The following is an 18,862-nucleotide window of genomic DNA, read 5'->3' on the forward strand; positions in this document are numbered from 1 at the left end:
TGTGCATTGGGATGGGCTGTTAAAATGGAAAATTATGCTGGAAGCAAGGAATAATAAAATGAATACATGACTGTTCAAACCTAGCAGAGAGTATAGCAACCTAAACACTGAAGAAATCCAGTCAGTCACACCAGCATGAGTATCATCACAAACCTTGAGGAAATGCCCAAAGCCTTAAAACAGACACTCAAAATAATACGTTCCACCAGCACCAGATACAGAGGAATGAAACACTAATGTAAACAAAGGATGCCATCATCCAAGAGGGAGAGTAAGGGTCTGATCCCACACAAATGCAGTCAATTAGAACTTTGTCATGGACCTCAATGGGTACTGGATCAGACACTACAGCTAGGGGCCATTAACAAAAAAGGAGCATACAGCAGGAGTGTTCTAACTCAATTCTGGTTCCTCCTAAATTTATGATGAAGCCACTCTACAGGACTTCTTGTGCTCTACATGCATGTGATGATACAGATGGGCATTCTCAAGCAGAACCTAGAGGACAGACTATGCTCTGCATGTTTTTAATACATATGCACTGTGGCCATAGCTGCTGGAACTAGAGGTGCTGGGCGTGCTGCCGCACCCCATGGCTTGAAGTGGTTTCCATTATATACAGGGTTTACAGTTTGGTACAATGGCTCTCAGCACCCCCACTATAAAAATTGGGGCAGCACCCGACTGTGGGCTGGCCTGAGGCAACTCTATTCCATGCTGAGTAGTCTTATCTCTGGCAAAGAATAATTTGTACAAAGAGATAAGCCTAGATCCAGGGCAAACCTGAAATCAGGCCAACAACAGTGGGCATTTGTGTTCTGGCCAAACCAAGAGAGCCAGAATTTGGCTCCAGGGCTGAGGGTATGCTCTAAACATTAAATTACTAACCACTGTTGGAACTATTTCAGAGAGAACAACAGAGTCCCTAAAACATTTTAGAATTTAACTGGAAATTAGTGAAAATGTTTGCATTACCTACTTCTAATGAGACATTACTCCTTTCACTTAATTCTCATGATAGGGTAAAATGGTATAGACATTTTGGAGCAAATTCATAACCATCTGATTTAAACTGTACTTTTTATTTTCATCCCTCTTCCACTATCTTGTAGAATCACAAATGAGTGAATTTGTTTTGCAAGGTCTAACATACCAGAGTGCAATCCAGACCAGTGAGGGGCTGTGTCACCCCTGCCCTGCAACCCCTACCCTTACAATACCTTCCTGGTAGTAGCTCCAACCTGGGCTGCTCTCACAAACAGCCTTCCAGAATGCAAGTCACCATAGGTGCTGACTCAGTGGGTGCTCTGGGGCTGGAGCCCCCATGGGAAAAGAATGGTGGGTGCTGAGCACACACCGGCAGCCCCTCTACCAGGACCTCCCCCTCCCCCCAGCACCTCCTGCCCACCGGCGAGCCCTGCCAATCGGCACCTTCCCCTCCCTCCCAGCGCCTACTGCCTGCCGTGGATCAGCTGTTTCATGGCATCAGGAATGAGGGCGCAGCATGCTTGGGGGAGGGGGCAGAACTGGGCAGGGAAGAGGTGGGATGGGGGTGGAAAGAAGCAAGGCGGGGTGGAGTGTAGGCAGGACCTGGGCAGAGCTGGGGTGGAGTACCCCCAGGTAGATTAGAAGCTCGGTGCCTATGCAAGTCACACTCTTAAGTGTCTGTGTGTAATTGTAGTCTGACAACCACACTTGGGTTACACTGTGGCTCTCACGGTGACACCAACATACTCCCAGTCTTCCCCCCATAAATGTATGTCTTGTAGTGCCCAGCCCTCTCCTGGATAATCCAAAAATATTAAGTCCATTATTCCTTTAAAGGAACAACATACACCAGTTTACCACCTTAAATGGAGTTACCCGGACACTAATTTAAACACAGTGGATTAGATAAAACAATGAAACAGGTTTATTAACTCCAAAGAGAAGATTTTAAAATGAGTACAAGCAATGAGGAATCCAAGTCAGAAATGGTTACAAGAAAATAAAGGTAAAAATGTTTAGTGCCTAGCTCCAAAGGAAAGTTTCTCACCACATGCTTCCAACAGTATTACTGTCCAAACTTTCAGGTCAGGATCCCTCCCCTAGAGTCCAATGGCTGTTTACTTTGTCTTCTCAGGTGTGGACAGGGAGGGGAGGGCACCTCTTGAGATGTTTGCTCCTCCTTTTTATAGTTTCAGTCCCTCTTTGAAAAACAATTTCCACTGAGAACCAAGAGACAGGGGGTCTGATGGATGGAGACCTCATGCTATGAATGAAGGAACCCTTTGCTCAGATGCAGATCTTTGTCCCTGCCCCCTTTCTTGCCAAAGGATGGCCACTTGATAGGTGATGGCCTATCAGCTTTGTTGACACCTGGATGGGGCCATTAGTTTTTCCTTTGTCTTTAAGAAACTGGTTTAGTCTCTCCCCACACTCATCAGCATGATTTCAGCTTATGTTCATAACTTTACACATAATGTTGGTACATGCATTTTACTATGATATTACTGATCAGCATGTTATGAGTTTTCAAATGATGCCTCAAAAGGCATACTTCGTACAAAGATTACTACAACAGTGTTAGGGTGTGAATACAGGGGTGCATTCCATCACATAAGGACATTGTCAAAGTAAGGGGTGTACAGCTCCCTATCTTCTTCCTAATTTGGCTCCCAATTCAGGAAAGCATCTCTAAAGCATCTCTAAGCAGGTGCATGTGGTTAAATCCTATATGGGAAGGCCCAGATCCATAAAGGGGCTTAGACCCAGATCCAAAAAGAAACATAGGCATTTCAGTGATGAGGGTTGCAACATCTAACTTTTAGGAGCCTTGAAAAATCACAAAGTCTGAGTTAAGCACTTAGACTCCCTATACAATACATGGGGAAAGGTAAACACCTGAGGATGGGCTCCACAAAAGTCAACACACCATGCAGGAAGCTGCCAATCAGATGTCAACAAGAGGTATTCGTCCTAAACCCTGCTCTTCGCAAGGAGTTTGGTGCCTAAATCTGGGCTTGGGGGGGGGGCACCCCACCAATCTCTGCTTATGATCCACAACCAGGAACACCTCTCCTGGAGTCAGGTGGCTTAAGTATCTCAGTTGTTTCTTGAAAGAATGGCTTAGGCACCTGCCTAGCTCCACACAAAATGGCTAGCAGGACCCCATATAACCTTTAGTCTTAGTGTTAGAGCACTCACCTGGGATGTGGCAGTACCCCTGTTCAATTCCCCCACACACACACACACCTCATGAAGAGAAAGGATTTGAACAGGGGAGTCCCACCTCTCCAGTGACTGCCCTCACCCCCGAGATACAAAGTCATTCTGTCTCTGCTCCAATTATTTAATTAAAGAATGGTTTAAACAAGAAAGATTGAGAAAGACCCACCTCAGAATATCCCATAGTCCAATGGTTAGAGCACTCACCTGAGAGGTGGGGGATCCCTGTTTAAATCCCATCTCATCAGGACAAGAGAGGAATTAAACCAAGGTTTTCCACCTCTCAGGTGAGTAACCTAACCATTGGGCCAAAGATTGGGGGATAGCTCTTTCCTCCCCTCTGTTTTGTGTAGCACTCAGCAACCTCTGAAAACACTTATCTGGCCAGCCCAGCAGGTGAGATAAGCAGGGTAGGCCTATCTCCACCTGGTTTGAGGACCACCGTGGAGCTTGGGGGGGCGGAGGGGGGGAGAGGAGGCTAATAGGCATCAGCACTGAGGCAATAGTGCATGTGTGACAAGGTAGAACCCTCGGTGTCTAGGGAATTTGTACAGGGGAAATGTAAGCGAGGAGTGAATTCAGGAGCTTTCAGGGTTAGGCAGCAGCTGAGCAGGAGTTTTGTGGATCACAGTGGTGCTTAAAAGTGGGACATTTGTGGACCCAGGCTGAAGTGCTTTCCTGAATGGGGGCTTTGATGCACTTGACAGGTGGGGTAAGAGCTCCCCCTTCTCTTTCAACTTGCTTTACCCAGTGCCAGTCACTTGCTCCTGTGTTTCTGTTGGTGCTTACTTGAAATACGTCATTTTATATCCTTGGGTAGATAAATAAAATGCCTGGTGCATGGGCCTCTTGCCTGTATAGATCTTCCTGCTCTGCTTCTTGGCCTTACCTGGAAGCAGGACAGCAGTGACATTAACCAGCTTTCTGCTCTGATTAATTGTTAATTCTGTCCTGAAATTTCAAAAGCACTACATTTTGAGGGGTTTGGTACATCCAAAAATGAAGGTCTCTTTGCCAAAATGCAAAAATTCCCACCACTATCCTAGTTGAGCTCATCTAAGTAGTACTTAGGATTTAAATTTGTAAACAAACTTAATTTCCAGAAACTCTAAAATGTAGGTGAATTTACCTGGGCCTAAATGTTCTCCTCAGCAAAACAGGAGTGGGCTCTTCATGTTTGATAGTTTTACCATCATTCTGCCTTTTCATTAGGGCCCAGTCCTACAGCCCTTTCTCACACAAGTGATTCTATCGACTAGAATAGGATCACTCGCATGAGTAAGTGTTGCAAGATCACATTTAACAATGCCAAGAAATCAAATACTGGGTTGTATTGCAGAAATTACATATATATATATATAAATTAATTCGCTATGTTCCGAATCAGTATACTTAAGATATAAAAAGGTCAAATCCTGCTAGGCATATACACACAAGCAATCCCATTGACTTCAAGTGAATAAGGCAAACATGATTTGCCCAAAAGATAGTACCTCTGGTTTTGGAAGTAGTGTTTGCTCAGAGGAGCACGACTGATGAAATACTAAGGTTTGCTGATTTGTCAGGACTCAGGGCTTGTTCTTACATATCACTCAATGTATAAGTGATATAGCTGGTTGGAAAACTGGACCATTTTCCTGCAAAACACGTGACTGTCATTTCCTCCCCCATCCAATCAAAACATTTCAAAAAGATTGTAAATTCAGCCAGCTCTAACAAATGATCTTTGCTAACCCACTAAAACACCAAAGATTTGACATGACCACTTTCTACTAATGTCACCCAAAGCCACGTCTGACGAAGTGCGTATTCACCCACGAAAGCTTATGCTCCAATACTTCTGTTAGTCTATAAGGTGTCACAGGCCCCAAAGCCACTGTCTCTCATGTGGTAAGCTCACAAAAGGAACTCTCCCAGTTCCTTAACTACTGTACCTTATTTTGAATCCATATCATTTCAAAAGAATCTGTTCTTGAAACGGACATTACCAACTCAGGTGGAAAGGCTCACCCTGCCCCCCAATGACTTCTTAAAACATAATATGGAATAGATTAAGCCTTACTTGTCGGGGAGATCTACAGTTTTTTAACCCCTCTCCATACAAAATAGAATTTACTATAAGAAAGATATGAAGTTCATATCTTTCCCATATTATTATATTAATGCAGATGAGGATTTTTTTGTTTAAAATGACTCTGCATTTCACTGGAGAGGGAATATACCTCAAGCAATGATATATCTTGTACTATCTCTGGTTCCACAATTCTTGCACAGCAAATCAAATCAGGAATACTATAGAAATGCTGCAAAAACCTTTATGGCCTAAGCTGCTTGTTAAATTATTTTGAACCACAAGTTGTTTTCCATAGCAGTATATATTTGAAGGAGGCAAATATTTCAGAAACATCCTTTAGTTTAACCCAATGGTTTATTTATGTAATGGGGAGAAACCCTCACAAAGATCTCAAAACTGCAGATCAAGTTACAAATAAATAAAATAAAGTATCTAGGAGCTGAAAAGCCTGATATACCTTCTTTGTAATAGATTCCCAACTCCTGCACAGGCTTACACGTTCTAACACTTTATTACCAGTAGTCCCATTGATGTTAATGGAACTATTAATTGTAGTTAAGCACATGTATTTGCAGGATCCAGGCCTAACCCATCAATTAGGGTGACCAGATGTCCCAATTTTATAGGCACAGTCCTGATATTTGGCCCGGGCACTCTTATATATGCGCCTATTATCCCCTACCCAGTCCCGATTTTTCACACTTGCTGTCTGGTCACCCTAACACAATTCATCTGACCTAACTCACAATATGTGAAGTGCTTTGAAATCCGCAGATAAGGGGTTAAGTGTTTCATTTATTATTTAAAATAGTTTGTGTTTAATTCATTGGCATCTGCGAAATTGGGCTTTATAGATCTATATAGAACGTTGGACAGCTTTAAATGGAAGACACGACAGCAGTGCAAAGTCCTTTCCTAGTACAGGGCTTGTTGCGCCAGTCCCCAGTGGCAACACGCCGTTTAGGCAGTAGAAACCAGGGAGCCGAGCCAGCCACGCGCAGGCGGGATGCGCGCAGCCCAGGGAAGAAGAGCCCAGCCCCTGCAGGGGCTGGCAAGCTGTTGAGTGTCAGAGTCAGGGAACGCGCTCCGAACTGCGAGCCGGCTCCATTCCCGGCAGGAGAGCTGGGAGAGCCCCGCCCCGCGCCCGGCCAGGCAGGGAGGCGGGCCCGGCCCGGCCCGGCGGAGCGGTGCTGAAGTTGCTCGGCATGGTGGAAGTTCCGCGGCCGGGGGAGGCCAGGGCTGCGGGCGGCTGCCCTCGGCGCAGGTGAGGCGCGTGCGGCATGCAGCCGGCCGCGGGGGCATAGCGAGCGCCCCGGCCAGCCCAGCGCGGACTCTCTGGCGGCGGCGGCGGCGGCCCTATAGCCCGAGCCGCGGGACCTTCTGCGCAGGTAATGGCCTGCGCCCTGCTGCTGCTTCTGGCCTGTGGCTTGCTGGGTCAGTGCCAGCAGGAGCCCCAGACCCCGGACTGGAGGATGACCCTCAAGACCATCCGGAACGGGGTGCACAAGATAGACATGTACCTGAACGCGGCTCTGGATCTCCTGGGAGGAGAGGACGGCCTGTGTCTGTATAAATGCAGCGACGGTAATAACTTTCCACCAAACGCCCAGCGCGGGGGAGGGAGGCGCTGAGCTCCCAGCAGAGGTGGGCCTGGGTTTTTGGAGAGGGTTGGAGCCCAACTTTGCAGCGGATTCCTTTCCAAAAAACATACTAAATGATGGCAACGAAAACTAAATCTGGCTCTAAAAACTCTCTCTGAACTCCGGGGGAGTTCAGTTCCAGATGCCCTGGCTTGGGTCCCTTTCTAGGGGCAACAGATCAGTTTCCAGGTAAAATGTTGAACATCTGGTTAGGATTAATGCATTCAGAACCATGACATCATCTGAGGCTTTGGTTTAGGAATTTCTCTTACCCTAATGTACCATCATATAAAGATTTCTCTCTTTGCCACCATCAAACCCAGAAAAGAACAAAAACTGTCAGTTTCTACAGTTATTTTGATAACTGATTTTTGTGGCAGCCTGACATCATTAATATCTTGTCTGGAACTTTTTTTTAAAATTGTATGTTAAAAATAGGGTTATGTACAGCCCTTTCTTCACACCAATCTTCGGTATTACAGGGTTTAGTTTCCATATCTTGAAGATAATGTATAGTGTCTACATTGTACTCATAAGTCTGACGCAGGATTGGTTGTCAGTGATTTGTTAACTTTCATGATGGTGTTTAATGTTTTTGTCTTTAGCAACCCTAACTTGCTCTAGTTTAGTAGTAATAAAACTGTTTTGCTGCACTCTTCAAAAAGTGACCACTCTTCTCACTGTAGTTAGTTGCCACAGGTGTAATTTAGTACTTTCATAATTTCAAGGGTCTTTTTTTCATATACAAAAAGTCTGAAAAACATCAGATCCTAGTACAGCCAATAAGCGTAGAATGGTAAAGAGTTTATTCCCTTAAGTGCCAATACTTGTGTAATAATGTTCCCTGAAACTTCCATCAGATTTGCTATTCCAAATTCAATACCAAAATGAGGACCTGTTAGGTGACTGTAGAGAAGTTACTCGATTTAACAAACACACAATTTCCAGAAGTTTAATGAAAAACTTAGAACATGATTTTAGTGAAACTTGCTTTGGCTTAATACCTATTACTTAAGTTAACATGTGATATTTGCACTGGTAAGACAAACTAATTGAATTGTGTCATTGGGCATAAATTTTTTGCCTGGAAGGATCAAGACGGACTCCTTTCATCCAACTATGACAAGGGCCGCCAAGAGTGGGTTCGGGCCCTGGTGAAAAAAATTTTGGGGGCCCCCCCAGCAAAGGCGGAGCGGCTAAAAATCTTTACACATATGCAACATAGTTGGGCCCCGGGCCCCCTTCCAGACTGCCGGGCCCCGGTAATTTGTACCGACTCTCTCCCTCCCCCCCCCCCCTCATCGGCCCTGGCTATGACATTGCACATTTAATTAGGTATAGTGGGGGGGGGGGGTTACTTTTCTCTGCCCCTGGTATTTTTCATTGCTAGAATCTATTTAGCATATGTAATGTACTTCAGTTAGGAACTTTTTTTAAAAATAATCAATACTATTAATAACCTCAAGACATATGAAAATGTTAAAAATGGAGGATTCACTGGAATAAGCCTTTTCAACTGGGATAGTATAAAGTCCCATCTGAAATTTCTTCCTTACACTAAATACATTCTAGCTATTTGAATGTACATGCCTCTCTCTGCTTTAGGAGTAGCAGTGACAGCATGCATTGCTTTCTAGCCTCCCACCTCAACACATACCGTCTCCCATGTACTCCCTTCCGTAGAATGCTTCCAGCAGTTTGGTCTCAGATGCCAAAAGCAGTTTAGCTGTAGTCTTCAAAAATTCCATATTTCTCCTTATTCTAGTGTACATATCACAGTAATTTCATGGGGTTTCCCCTTTGCATGCTTTCTAAAATATCAAGGAAGCCCTGCTCAAACAGAATCAATCAATGCTGTGGTTGTACAGGAATAAGCAACAATACTTCTGTATCTTGTTCACGCCAGTTAGTAGTTCTGATGTCTAAAATGAAAATTCAGAGCAGTATCTTGGATTATAGATAAGAAAAGAATGCAGAAGTGTAGGTAAATTTACTAGAACTCGTTTTTCTGCTTTTTAGTTCTTCCCTGCATATAGTACACTTCTGCCTAACCTAGTATATTCTTTGTAGGCCAGATGTTTTGAATTTGGATGCCTTAAATCAAACCAAATAAATAAATAAAAAATTAAGAGGTACTTAATACCTGTAGCTCCCCCTGACTTGCAGCTTGGTGGGAGCTCTGAATATTCAGGTGCCTAAATATGGATTTAAATGCCTTACATTAAGCATATAGTTTTGAAAACTTTGGCCTATATTATGTTAAGCAGTAAAATAGGGGTGTCTGCAGTAGCTCGAAGCAAAAGATCTGTACTCAGTGCTTTTAAAATTCCTTTTTTACAGGGTCGAAGCCTCTTCCACGTTATGGGTATAAGCTTTCACCACCGAATGGATGCGGATCGCCGCTATTTGGAGTTCATGTAAATCTCTTACCTTCATGCATTTTATTTTTTCATATTTACTTGGACTTTCATATTTAAAATGGGTTGTGAGCAATCTACTTCAAAAAGAAGCGTGCTAGTTTTACACTTCCATTCTAAACATAGAAATATGCATCATATTTATAAGACCATTATGATCATTATGCAAGTGGTCAGACTAAAAGAGGCCAAAGAACCTCACCTGTTAATTTCTGCATGAAGCCCATAACTTTTTTTGAGTTGCAGCAGATCTTTTAGAAAAAATATCCAGTCTTGATTTAAAGACTTCAAGTGATGGAGAATCTATCACATCTGTATATAAGCTGCGCTATTTGCTAAATTACTCTCACTTAAAAATGTGCACCTAATTTCTAGTCTGAACTTGTCTAATCTTCAGCTTCCTGCCCTGGTGTCCACACTTCAAAAAAGTATCAGAGGGGTAGCCGTGTTAGTCTGGATCTGTAAAAAGCGACAAAGAGTCCTGTGGCACCTTATAGACTAACAGACGTATTGGAGCATAAGCTTTTGTGGGTGAATACCCACTTCGTCAGACGCATGTTGCGTCTGACGAAGTGGATATTCACCCATGAAAGCTTATGCTCCAATACGTCTGTTAGTCTATAAGGTGCCACAGGACTCTTTGTCGCTTACTTCAAAAAAGGATGCTGAAAAACTGGAAAAGGTTCAGAAAAGAGCTACAAGAATGATATAAAGTGTGGACTGTTTGCCCTGTAGTGAGATAGTTAAGAAGCTCGATCTATTTAGTTTATTATCCAAGAGAAAGCTAAGAGGTGACTTGATCACGATCTCTAAGTACCTACATGGGGAAGATATTTATGGTTGTATATTGTGTGGTTAGATTTCCTAAACCAAATATTCATGTTTTTGTTAGTTTGTAGCTGAACTTCAGCAATATTACATGGGAGAAAAAATTAGTCACTACTAGTAATAGATAGGGTCCTACCAAATTCACAGTCCATTTCGGTCAATTTCATAGTCTTAGGATTTTTTTTTATTTTTTTTATTTTTTAAAAGCAAATTTCATGATTTCAGATATTTAAATCTGAAATTTCAGTGTTGTAACTGTAGGGGTCCTGACCCCAAAGGGGACTGTGGGGGAGGGGGAAATTGCAAGGTTATTGTAGGGGGCTCATGGTATTGCCATCCTTACTTCTGCACTGCTGCTGGTGGCAGCGCTGTCTGCAGAGCTGGGCAGCTGGAGAGCGGCATTTGCTGGGTGGGTGCCCAGCTCTGAAAGCAGCACCACCGCCAGCAGCTGCGTAGGAGTAAGGATGGCATAGTATGATATTGTCACCCTTACTTCTGTGCTGCTGCTGGCAGTGTGGTTTCTTCAGAGCTGGGTGCCTGGCCAGCAGCTGCCGCTCTCTAGCCACCCAGCTCTGAAGGCATCGCAGAAGTAAGGCTGGCAATACCACGAACCCCCTACAATAACCTTGCAACCCCCCATAATCCCCTTTTGGATCAGGACCCCCAGTTTAAGACACTCCAGCGAAATCTGTATAGTATAGGGTAAAAATACACAAAAGACCCGATTTCACAGGGGGAGACCAGATTTCATGCTCCGTGACCCGTTTTTCATGGCTGTGAATTTGACAGGGCCCTAGTAATAGACTCGTTTACAGTCATAAACATCCAGTTACATTTTTCTTCGGTACCCTAGAATATTAGAGGAATGATATTAAATGACTGAGCATTCAACAAGCAGTCCCTCTCCTGCCTCCTCCTCCTCCCCCCCGAAGACCTAAGACCTGCAGTGGATGAAATAGAATATTTTCTGATTTAAAACCAAGAACATTGGGTTGGCCTAATGGTACCACTCTGCCCTGTGATGGGAGAATCCTGGGTTCAGTTCCTCTCTCACTGTCCATGCCAGTAACATTTTGCTTGATATTTGGAGTAGCGGGTAATGCTTTTTTTTTTTTTTTTTTTTTTTTTTTTTAAACTTCATCAACCATATTGATTCAACGGTGCATAGAAGGCAGGCAATTTTTACCAATCCCGATGCAATAAAATTATTTTGTTGGCTTGAATACTAACCTTGATTTTGTTCCTTTACAGTTTGACATTGGTATCCCTTCGATGACAAAGTGCTGTAATCAACATGACAGATGCTATGATACCTGTGGCAATAGAAAAAATGATTGTGATGAACAGTTTCAGTATTGTCTCTCCAAGATCTGCAGGGAAGTACAGAAAACATTAGGAATATCAGAGAGTGTACAGGGTAAGGCAGAAAAATAGCATGCAAGTTATACTGAGTTGATCTCTTAATGAAGTTGTATAAAAGACTCAATCTCAGACTTTAAGACCAGAAGGGACTATCATGATCCTCTAGTCTGACCTCCTACAACTGCAGGTCACAGATCCTCACCCACCCACTCCTGCAGTAGGCCTGTAACCTCGGGCTGAGTTACTCAAGTCTTGATTTAAAGACTTCAAGTTTCAAAGAATCTGCCATTTTCTCTAATTCAAACCAGCAAGACACCTTGCTGCCCCATGCTACAGAGGAAGGCAAAAAACCCCTAGGATCTCTGCCAATCTGAACTGGTGGGAAAATACCTTCCCGATCCCATAAAATTCTCACAGTAAAATGACTGAGGCTAGGTCTACACTACAGCGGGGGGTCGACCTAAGATACGCAACTTCAGCTACGTGAATAGCGTAGCTGAAGTTGCGTATTTTAGGTCGACTTACCTAGCTGTGAGGACGGCGGCAAGTTGACCGCTGCCGCGCCGCCGTCGACTCCGCTGCCGCCTCTTGCCACGGTGGATTTCCGGAGTCGACGGCAGAGCGATCAGGGATCGATTTTTATCGCGTCTTCACTAGACGTGATAAGTCGATCCCCAATAGACCGATTGCTACCCGCCGATCCGGCGGGTAGTTGAAGATGTGCCCTGACTAAATAGTCCCTTCTAGCCTTAAGTAAATGAAACGATGAATTCACACTACTGTGGCTCTTTTGGATAATGTTAATTGCTAATTTGGCTCCTGAATCACTGAGGTCTCAGTATAATGGAGTTAGACCATGACGGCGTGGCGAGAGCCAGACACACACACCTGGGGGGGAAAAAAAAAAATCTTTGTAGTAACTCAGGGCCCTCCCCATCTAGTATCCAGTCTCTGGCCATTGGAGATATTTGCTAATAGCAGTTGTGGGTGGGCCATAAGTTATTGTAGACAATCTCATCATATCCCCCCTCTGTGAATTTATCAAGCTCAGTCTTGTAAACTATGGTAATAACACTTCCCTGTGTCTACTGGAAATACCTCATCTGATGCATCCTAGGACTGTATTAGCCTCTGGCCACATCACATTGTCATCCTGTGATCGACTAGTACACCTAGGGCTTTTTCTGCCTCTGTCACTTCCAACTGATAGGTCCTTAGCTTATAGCAAAAATTCTTGTTGTTAGTCCCTGCGTTCATGGCTTTGCACTATTAAATTTCATCCCATTTTTATTGCTTTAGTTTTCAAAGATATCCAAATTGTCTTGTATGATGTCCTGGTTCTCCTCCATATTGGCAGTATCTGCAAACTGTATCAGCCCACCCCCACTTTTTGTGCCAAGGTCATGAATAAAAATGTTAAATAAGATTGGTCCCAAGACCAATCAATGAAGAACTCCAGTAGTAACCTTCTTGCAGCCTAACAGTTCACCTTTCAGTATGACCAATTGTAGCCTCCCCTTTAACCAGTTCCTTACCCACCTTTTGATTCTTATTCATTATTCTTATCATATTAATTTCCATCTTTTTCAATTTAACTAATAGTTCCACATGGGAAATTATATCAGATGCTTTACTGAAATCCAAGTAGATTAGATCTACTGTATTTCCTTTGTCTAGAAAATTCACTTTTATTCTCAAAAAAAAAAAAAAAAAAAAAATCAAGTTTACCTCTATGTGCTTAACTACTCTCTTTCAGAATTTGTTTTATGACCTTGCATACAGTTGAGATCAAACTAACAGGTCTATAGTTTCCTGGATTGTTTCCCCACACACACATACTTTTCCTTAAATATAGGAATTATATTTGTAGTTCTCCAGTCATAGGGTATGACCCTCTTAATTTTTTATATTCATTAAAATTCCTTGCTATTGGGTTTGCAATTTCATGTGTCCATTCCTTTAATATTCATGAATGGAGATTATCCACCTTCCCCCCAATTTGGTCCCATTAAGATGTTTGAGTTCAGCTTCCATCTCAGATGTGGGGATTTCTAGTTCCACATTCTCCTTCCCATTAGCCACCCTACCACTGTTCCCAGACTCCTCATTACTCTTATTAAAAACTAAGGTAAAACATTCATTTAAGTGTTGGACCATACCTAGATTGTCTTTGATCTCTACCTCATTCTCAGTGCTTAGTAGTCCCATGTCGTCTTTGTTTTCATTTTATTTTTATGGCTAAAGAACCTTTTACTATTTGGTTTAACTTCCTTTGCAAGGTCCAATTCTGTTTGGCTTTTGGCAGTTCTCACTTTTCCCCTATGCTTTTTGACCTTCAAGAGAGAGCCTACAAGAAACAGAAGAAGGGATGGATCAGCAAGGAAAGTGTTCTGCTTTCTTTTAACAACTCGTTCGAGATACTTGTACATCCAGTTTGGCCTGCAATCCTTCCCTATGAATTTTTCCCCCTTCCTTGGGTTGCAGGTTCCAGATAGTTTCTGCAACTTTGACTTAAAGTGCAGTAGATCTAATGTGCCTGTTACTGCCTGCTCCTCCCCTTCATTTTCTAACTCCACAAATCTGTTCCCAAGTTCTGTTTCTCTTGCACTAGCCAGTCTTTTCCTCTGCCTTATAGTCACATGCTTCTGAGCACTTTCATCCTCCAGCAGTCTGCCCTCATAGTTCTCTGATCCAGAATGCATCTGAAAATCTTGATGTTTCCCATCAGCCTTTTCTCTCCTTCCCTTCATCATCTGCTCAAACCCCTTTCAAAACTCAACCATAGATTCTAGTTGCATCTCTAAACATCAGACCATCTCTTCCATCAGAGTTATCAGGTGGCATTTCATACAAATGCACCTTTCAGGTAGCTTCTCCAGAATAACATACATACCACAGCTTCCACATCTAGTCATTTTCTTTTCTAGTCTATTCTTCAGATCACTACCACTGCTGCCTCTGTAGCTGTTGTAGCCTTCTCTCCTAAGCACCTGTCATGGGGGCAACACACCCTCCCCTGTTTTCATCCATTTGCTGTTGGGCTGGCTGGCTGCCTTTATAGGCATGCTGATTAGAAAAGCTCTGCCCCCAATCAAGGTTCAGGTGTGATCAAAAGCTCTGCTTCTCTCACAACACACTGCCCCCCCCCCCTTAGACTCTGCAAACTGAAAACAAACCCACAAACAAACAAACACTTTCAAGGGCTCAGTCGCAGGAACAGGGGCTTGGCTTGCCTCCCTTCTCCTCCTCCTAACAGATCTCCACTCAAAGTCCCCTGTTTTCACCTGGTTGTGCAGTGGCACAGCAGCCAACACATTGGCATGGATTGTCTAAACTAATTGAAATTGAAACTGGGAGTAGTAATAAGCTAATTTTATTTCACTTTCCCTCCATATTTTTTTACAAGAAGAGATCTGTGTATTTTCTGGCTTTTACGTATATAGGGCTAATAAAAAAGGTAGAGGAAAGGAAAAAATTATCTTCAAAGAACTAAAACTAATATTTTTCACCTCCTACACCAAGGTCCCCTAAAATATTACCCTGACTTGTATCTTTGTTAAACTGAAGTCAAAAGTGAAAGACTATGAAAAGAACTAGGCTAACTATTGAACCTTGTGTCTTTTAATTCATGATCCCCTTTAATGCGCATGAAAACCAGCAGTACAACTTCATAAAAATAACTATAATCAGGTTATTTGCAGTGCTGCAGCAATATAAATATTTTTTGTTGCATTGGATGTGATTTAACCTGCTACTACATGTGACAGAATAAATTGCAGGCAAATGCTGAACTGTTTCCTTTAACAAATAAAATACAGTTACCTCTTAGGTAGTGAACATTAATCTTGCTGCATAAATGTTCCTTTCAAGTTTGAATTTTACTCTTAACAGGGTGGGCTCCAGTTACTGAAAAATCCAGAGAGACTCATGTTCTCTTTCCAAATAATTGAGTTGTTGGTTATAGACTCCTAATAAATTTATTTGCCAGTAACGCACATTCCAAAATCCAGTGGCATAGCTGTTACTCTTGTGACAAGAGAATAGGCCTCTTAAATTTTGCATTATGTTATATGTTAGAATTGGTGGTGCTATTTTTAGTATTCTCTTAGTGACCAATCTTACTCCCATTCAAGTCAGCAGAAATTCTGACAGGGACTTCAATAGGAGGAGGATCAGGCCTTAATGTAAGTAGGGGCGGAAAGTAATGCTTTGTGCAACAGCAGTAGAGGGTGGAATTATCTTTAAAGAACAATACCATGTTTTGATCCGACTTCTGTGGGAGTGCATGCTATACTACTTTGTGATCGTAGATCCAGTACTGCAAATGTGCAATATCTGACAGGTCCAGCTTGTTAATTGCTGTGCTAAATCAGGGCCATATTGCTTGTTATCATGACTAGTCTGATTAGGAGCAATATGTTTGCAGGATGAGGCCCTCAAAGTAGTTTGACTGCAGTGAAGTATTTGTCAGAACTAGTGAGAGATCTGCCATTAAAGCCAGAGGCATAAAACTCATTTCTTTTTCACATAAATAAGGGCAACACTAAGCTGTGTTATTACAATTACATTTGTATTAAATTTTCCACAAAAATGCATCTACTCTATAAATGTTAATTTTGTTAGAAGTTGAAATATGAAACAGACACATTGTTGAAATTAGAGTTGAAAATGATCATACATTCATCAGACTATGTTCATCCTTGTGCTCTGGCAAGTTGAAAACAATCTTTAAGAAAAATGTCTGAGTAACTAATGTTTAATTATTATAATATTCTATTTACTTCTAAAGTGATCCTATACTGATTTGATCTCCTCTTGTGTCTTGCAGCCTGTGAATCAACTGTTCAGTTGTTATTTGATGCAGTTATACACTTAGGATGTAAACCATACCTGGATAGCCAGAGAGCTGCATGTATGTGCCAATATGAGGACAAGACAGATCTATAAAAGAAGACACTGATGAAAGCTCATGAGCTAGAACTAAGAAAAAGACAATATGTACAGAGAGCCAGTGTTCTGTTACAAAGCTGTTTTATTTCATTTTCACAAAGTATAACACAAAAAATGATTCAAACATACCCTAAAATATTTTCCTATTTTAAAAAACTGCTTTGCCCTCCTACCCTCGACATACACTTGGAGCTTGAAACTGAAAGTAGTTTCCATCAATATGTGCCCAGAGGCTTGAGGTAGGGTTGCTCATAGAATGCTACTGCAAAAACTACTGGTGTCTTTTTAAATTTTTTAAAGCAAAATTGGTGGTGGGGAATGAAAGGCACATGGGAACCAGATAGACTTTTCAAACTTTTTTTTAAAGTAGGTCAAGTTTTGGGTTTACCAACCTTTAGTGTTTCTAGTATATCTCAACAGGAAAGGAAGACTTTCTACATTTGAAATATTTTGTGCATTCAGTATGTAATCTTAAATGTCTTGCACTTCTGTGCTTTTGGTGAAATATCACTGTGATGAAATGACTTCTGTTTCTCTGCTTCAACTATGTTGCTATGTTCTCATATACAGTATGTTGAAGGCTAGACCAAACCTAGAACTAAAAACTGCATCTTCCTATCTGTTTTATATATCAAACTCACTTCTGAAGCACTAGTCAGATCAGAAACACTGGCACTTTTAAGGCTTGAATTGCAAAATTGAACAGTTTAGAACCTAGCAAAATATGAACGTGATACTTCTGATGTGACAACTTAGGGAAGCATTTCTGTTATTCTTACAAATTATTTCTTAAAGAAATATTTTTAATAGATGTTTATATTTTTCAAATCAAATTTATTTTTATTAAATGTACCACCCAACAGAGGCATTCTATTTAACAAAGGTGTCTTTATATGTATAGCAAGGATGGATCTTAATTGTCCAAAGAGAATGATTTATATTTAACTCTTGTAATGTAGACTGTGTTACTGTATTCACTTATCTTTTGGCTTCTCTTCCTTTTACTCTGTTCTTTGGGGTTTTGTAAAAATTATAAATAAGAAAAATGATTTTTTTAAAGTGTCTTGGTATTCCTACTACTTGTGCAAGAGTCAAGAGTATCCAAGACATCTTTTGTATGAATATATTGCTATGTGCAGCTAACAAATATACAATTCCTAAGTTTCCCTCATCTCTGCATTTTTCCCTATGTGACTTTTAACTTGGGTCAGCTAAAGTTATTCAGTTTTATGTCCAGTGTTGTTTTAATTTCATTTTCTGTTCCAACTTCAAAAAAAAAAGTGCAAATTTCAGCGAGAGAGACTGTGGATTTTGATTGTTTGTCTCTAAGGCCAGATCTACACTACAAAGCTAGGTCTGATAACTATGGCAATTAGGAGGGGGTGGGAACCACCACCACACCCACACCAGAGCCAACGTTATGCCAGCAAAAAAAACAACAACAACCACCCTCACTGTAGGTGCAGCTATGCAGATAGAGTGCTTCTGTCAACATAGCTAATGGTCATTCAGGGAAGTTGTGTCCCTACATTAGGGCCTGGTCTACACTACAAGGTTAGGTCAATTTAAGTACATTGGTCAGGGGTGTGAAAAATCCACACCCATGAGCGGTGTAGTTAAGCTGACCTAAGTCCCTGAGTATACTGCACAAGGTCTGGAGTGTCGCAGCAAAAGCTAAAAGATCTGACATTAATCCTCTGTTTTGTATATGCTTATAAAACTGGATTGTGGAAATCTTTAGTTTGCTAGGATTCTCTGCCTTAGTTTTTCCAGTGTAGCCATCTATATGTGCACAAAGTATTTATTCCTTTCAAACTGCAAAATAGCAGGCACATAGAAGTGTATTGGGAAAAGTTAATTGTGTTTTGTGACTATCGTACTCCGGGCTCGTCTTGATTTCCTGTCTGCTATTCTAAAATTATTATTGCCAAAGCAGTGATCAAAATTGATGTGAGCAGCTGCCACATCTAAAATTTTGTCTGAACAAATCTAAAAACAACAAACACTCCCTTGAGTTGTAACTCTCAGTGGGGTAGGTAAGAGTTTTTACACTATACGCCTGAATGTGTAGCCATGCCCATAGTGACACCCAGAGCATGGGGCTGCATCTCTGACAATCTTGACTAATAGCCATTGATGGACCTGTCCTTCATGAATTTATCTAATTCTTTTTTGAATCCAGTTATACTTTTGCCTTCACAACATCACAGGGCAACAAGTTCCACAGGATGACTGTGTTGTGTGAAGAAGTACTTCCGTTTGTTTGTTTTAAACATGCTGCCTATTAAACACACTAAGAAAAGCAAAATCCAAGAAAAGTACAATATCATCTTCGTCTATATAATATGAACTATTTTAAACCTGTGTTTAAGCTCATGCCTATT

The 18,862-nt window shown here is 41.7% G+C and overlaps 1 protein-coding gene across 1 annotated transcript; it reads left to right on the forward strand.

Moving 5' to 3' along the window:
- The first annotated feature begins 6,662 nt into the window (after positions 1-6,662).
- Positions 6,663-17,777, forward strand: PLA2G12A (phospholipase A2 group XIIA). The gene is made up of 4 exons (XM_065404879.1): positions 6,663-6,865; positions 9,262-9,338; positions 11,418-11,583; positions 16,357-17,777. Exons 1-4 carry the CDS (start codon positions 6,673-6,675, stop codon positions 16,473-16,475), a joined length of 555 nt encoding a protein of 184 aa, XP_065260951.1. The 5' UTR covers positions 6,663-6,672; the 3' UTR covers positions 16,476-17,777.
- The last annotated feature ends 1,085 nt before the right edge of the window (positions 17,778-18,862 follow it).

The sequence above is a fragment of the Emys orbicularis genome, chromosome 5 (assembly GCF_028017835.1).
Source record: "Emys orbicularis isolate rEmyOrb1 chromosome 5, rEmyOrb1.hap1, whole genome shotgun sequence".
NCBI classification, from domain to species: Eukaryota; Metazoa; Chordata; order Testudines; family Emydidae; genus Emys; species Emys orbicularis.

Bases quoted from the DNA above. Each gene is read 5' to 3' on its own strand.
- PLA2G12A (XM_065404879.1), top strand. From the start codon at position 6,673: ATGGCCTGCGCCCTGCTGCTGCTTCTGGCCTGTGGCTTGCTGGGTCAG. The intron at 6,866-9,261 runs GTAATAACTTTC...CCTTTTTTACAG, and splicing joins TCTGTATAAATGCAGCGACG to GGTCGAAGCCTCTTCCACGT. The intron at 9,339-11,417 runs GTAAATCTCTTA...GTTCCTTTACAG, and splicing joins CGCCGCTATTTGGAGTTCAT to TTTGACATTGGTATCCCTTC.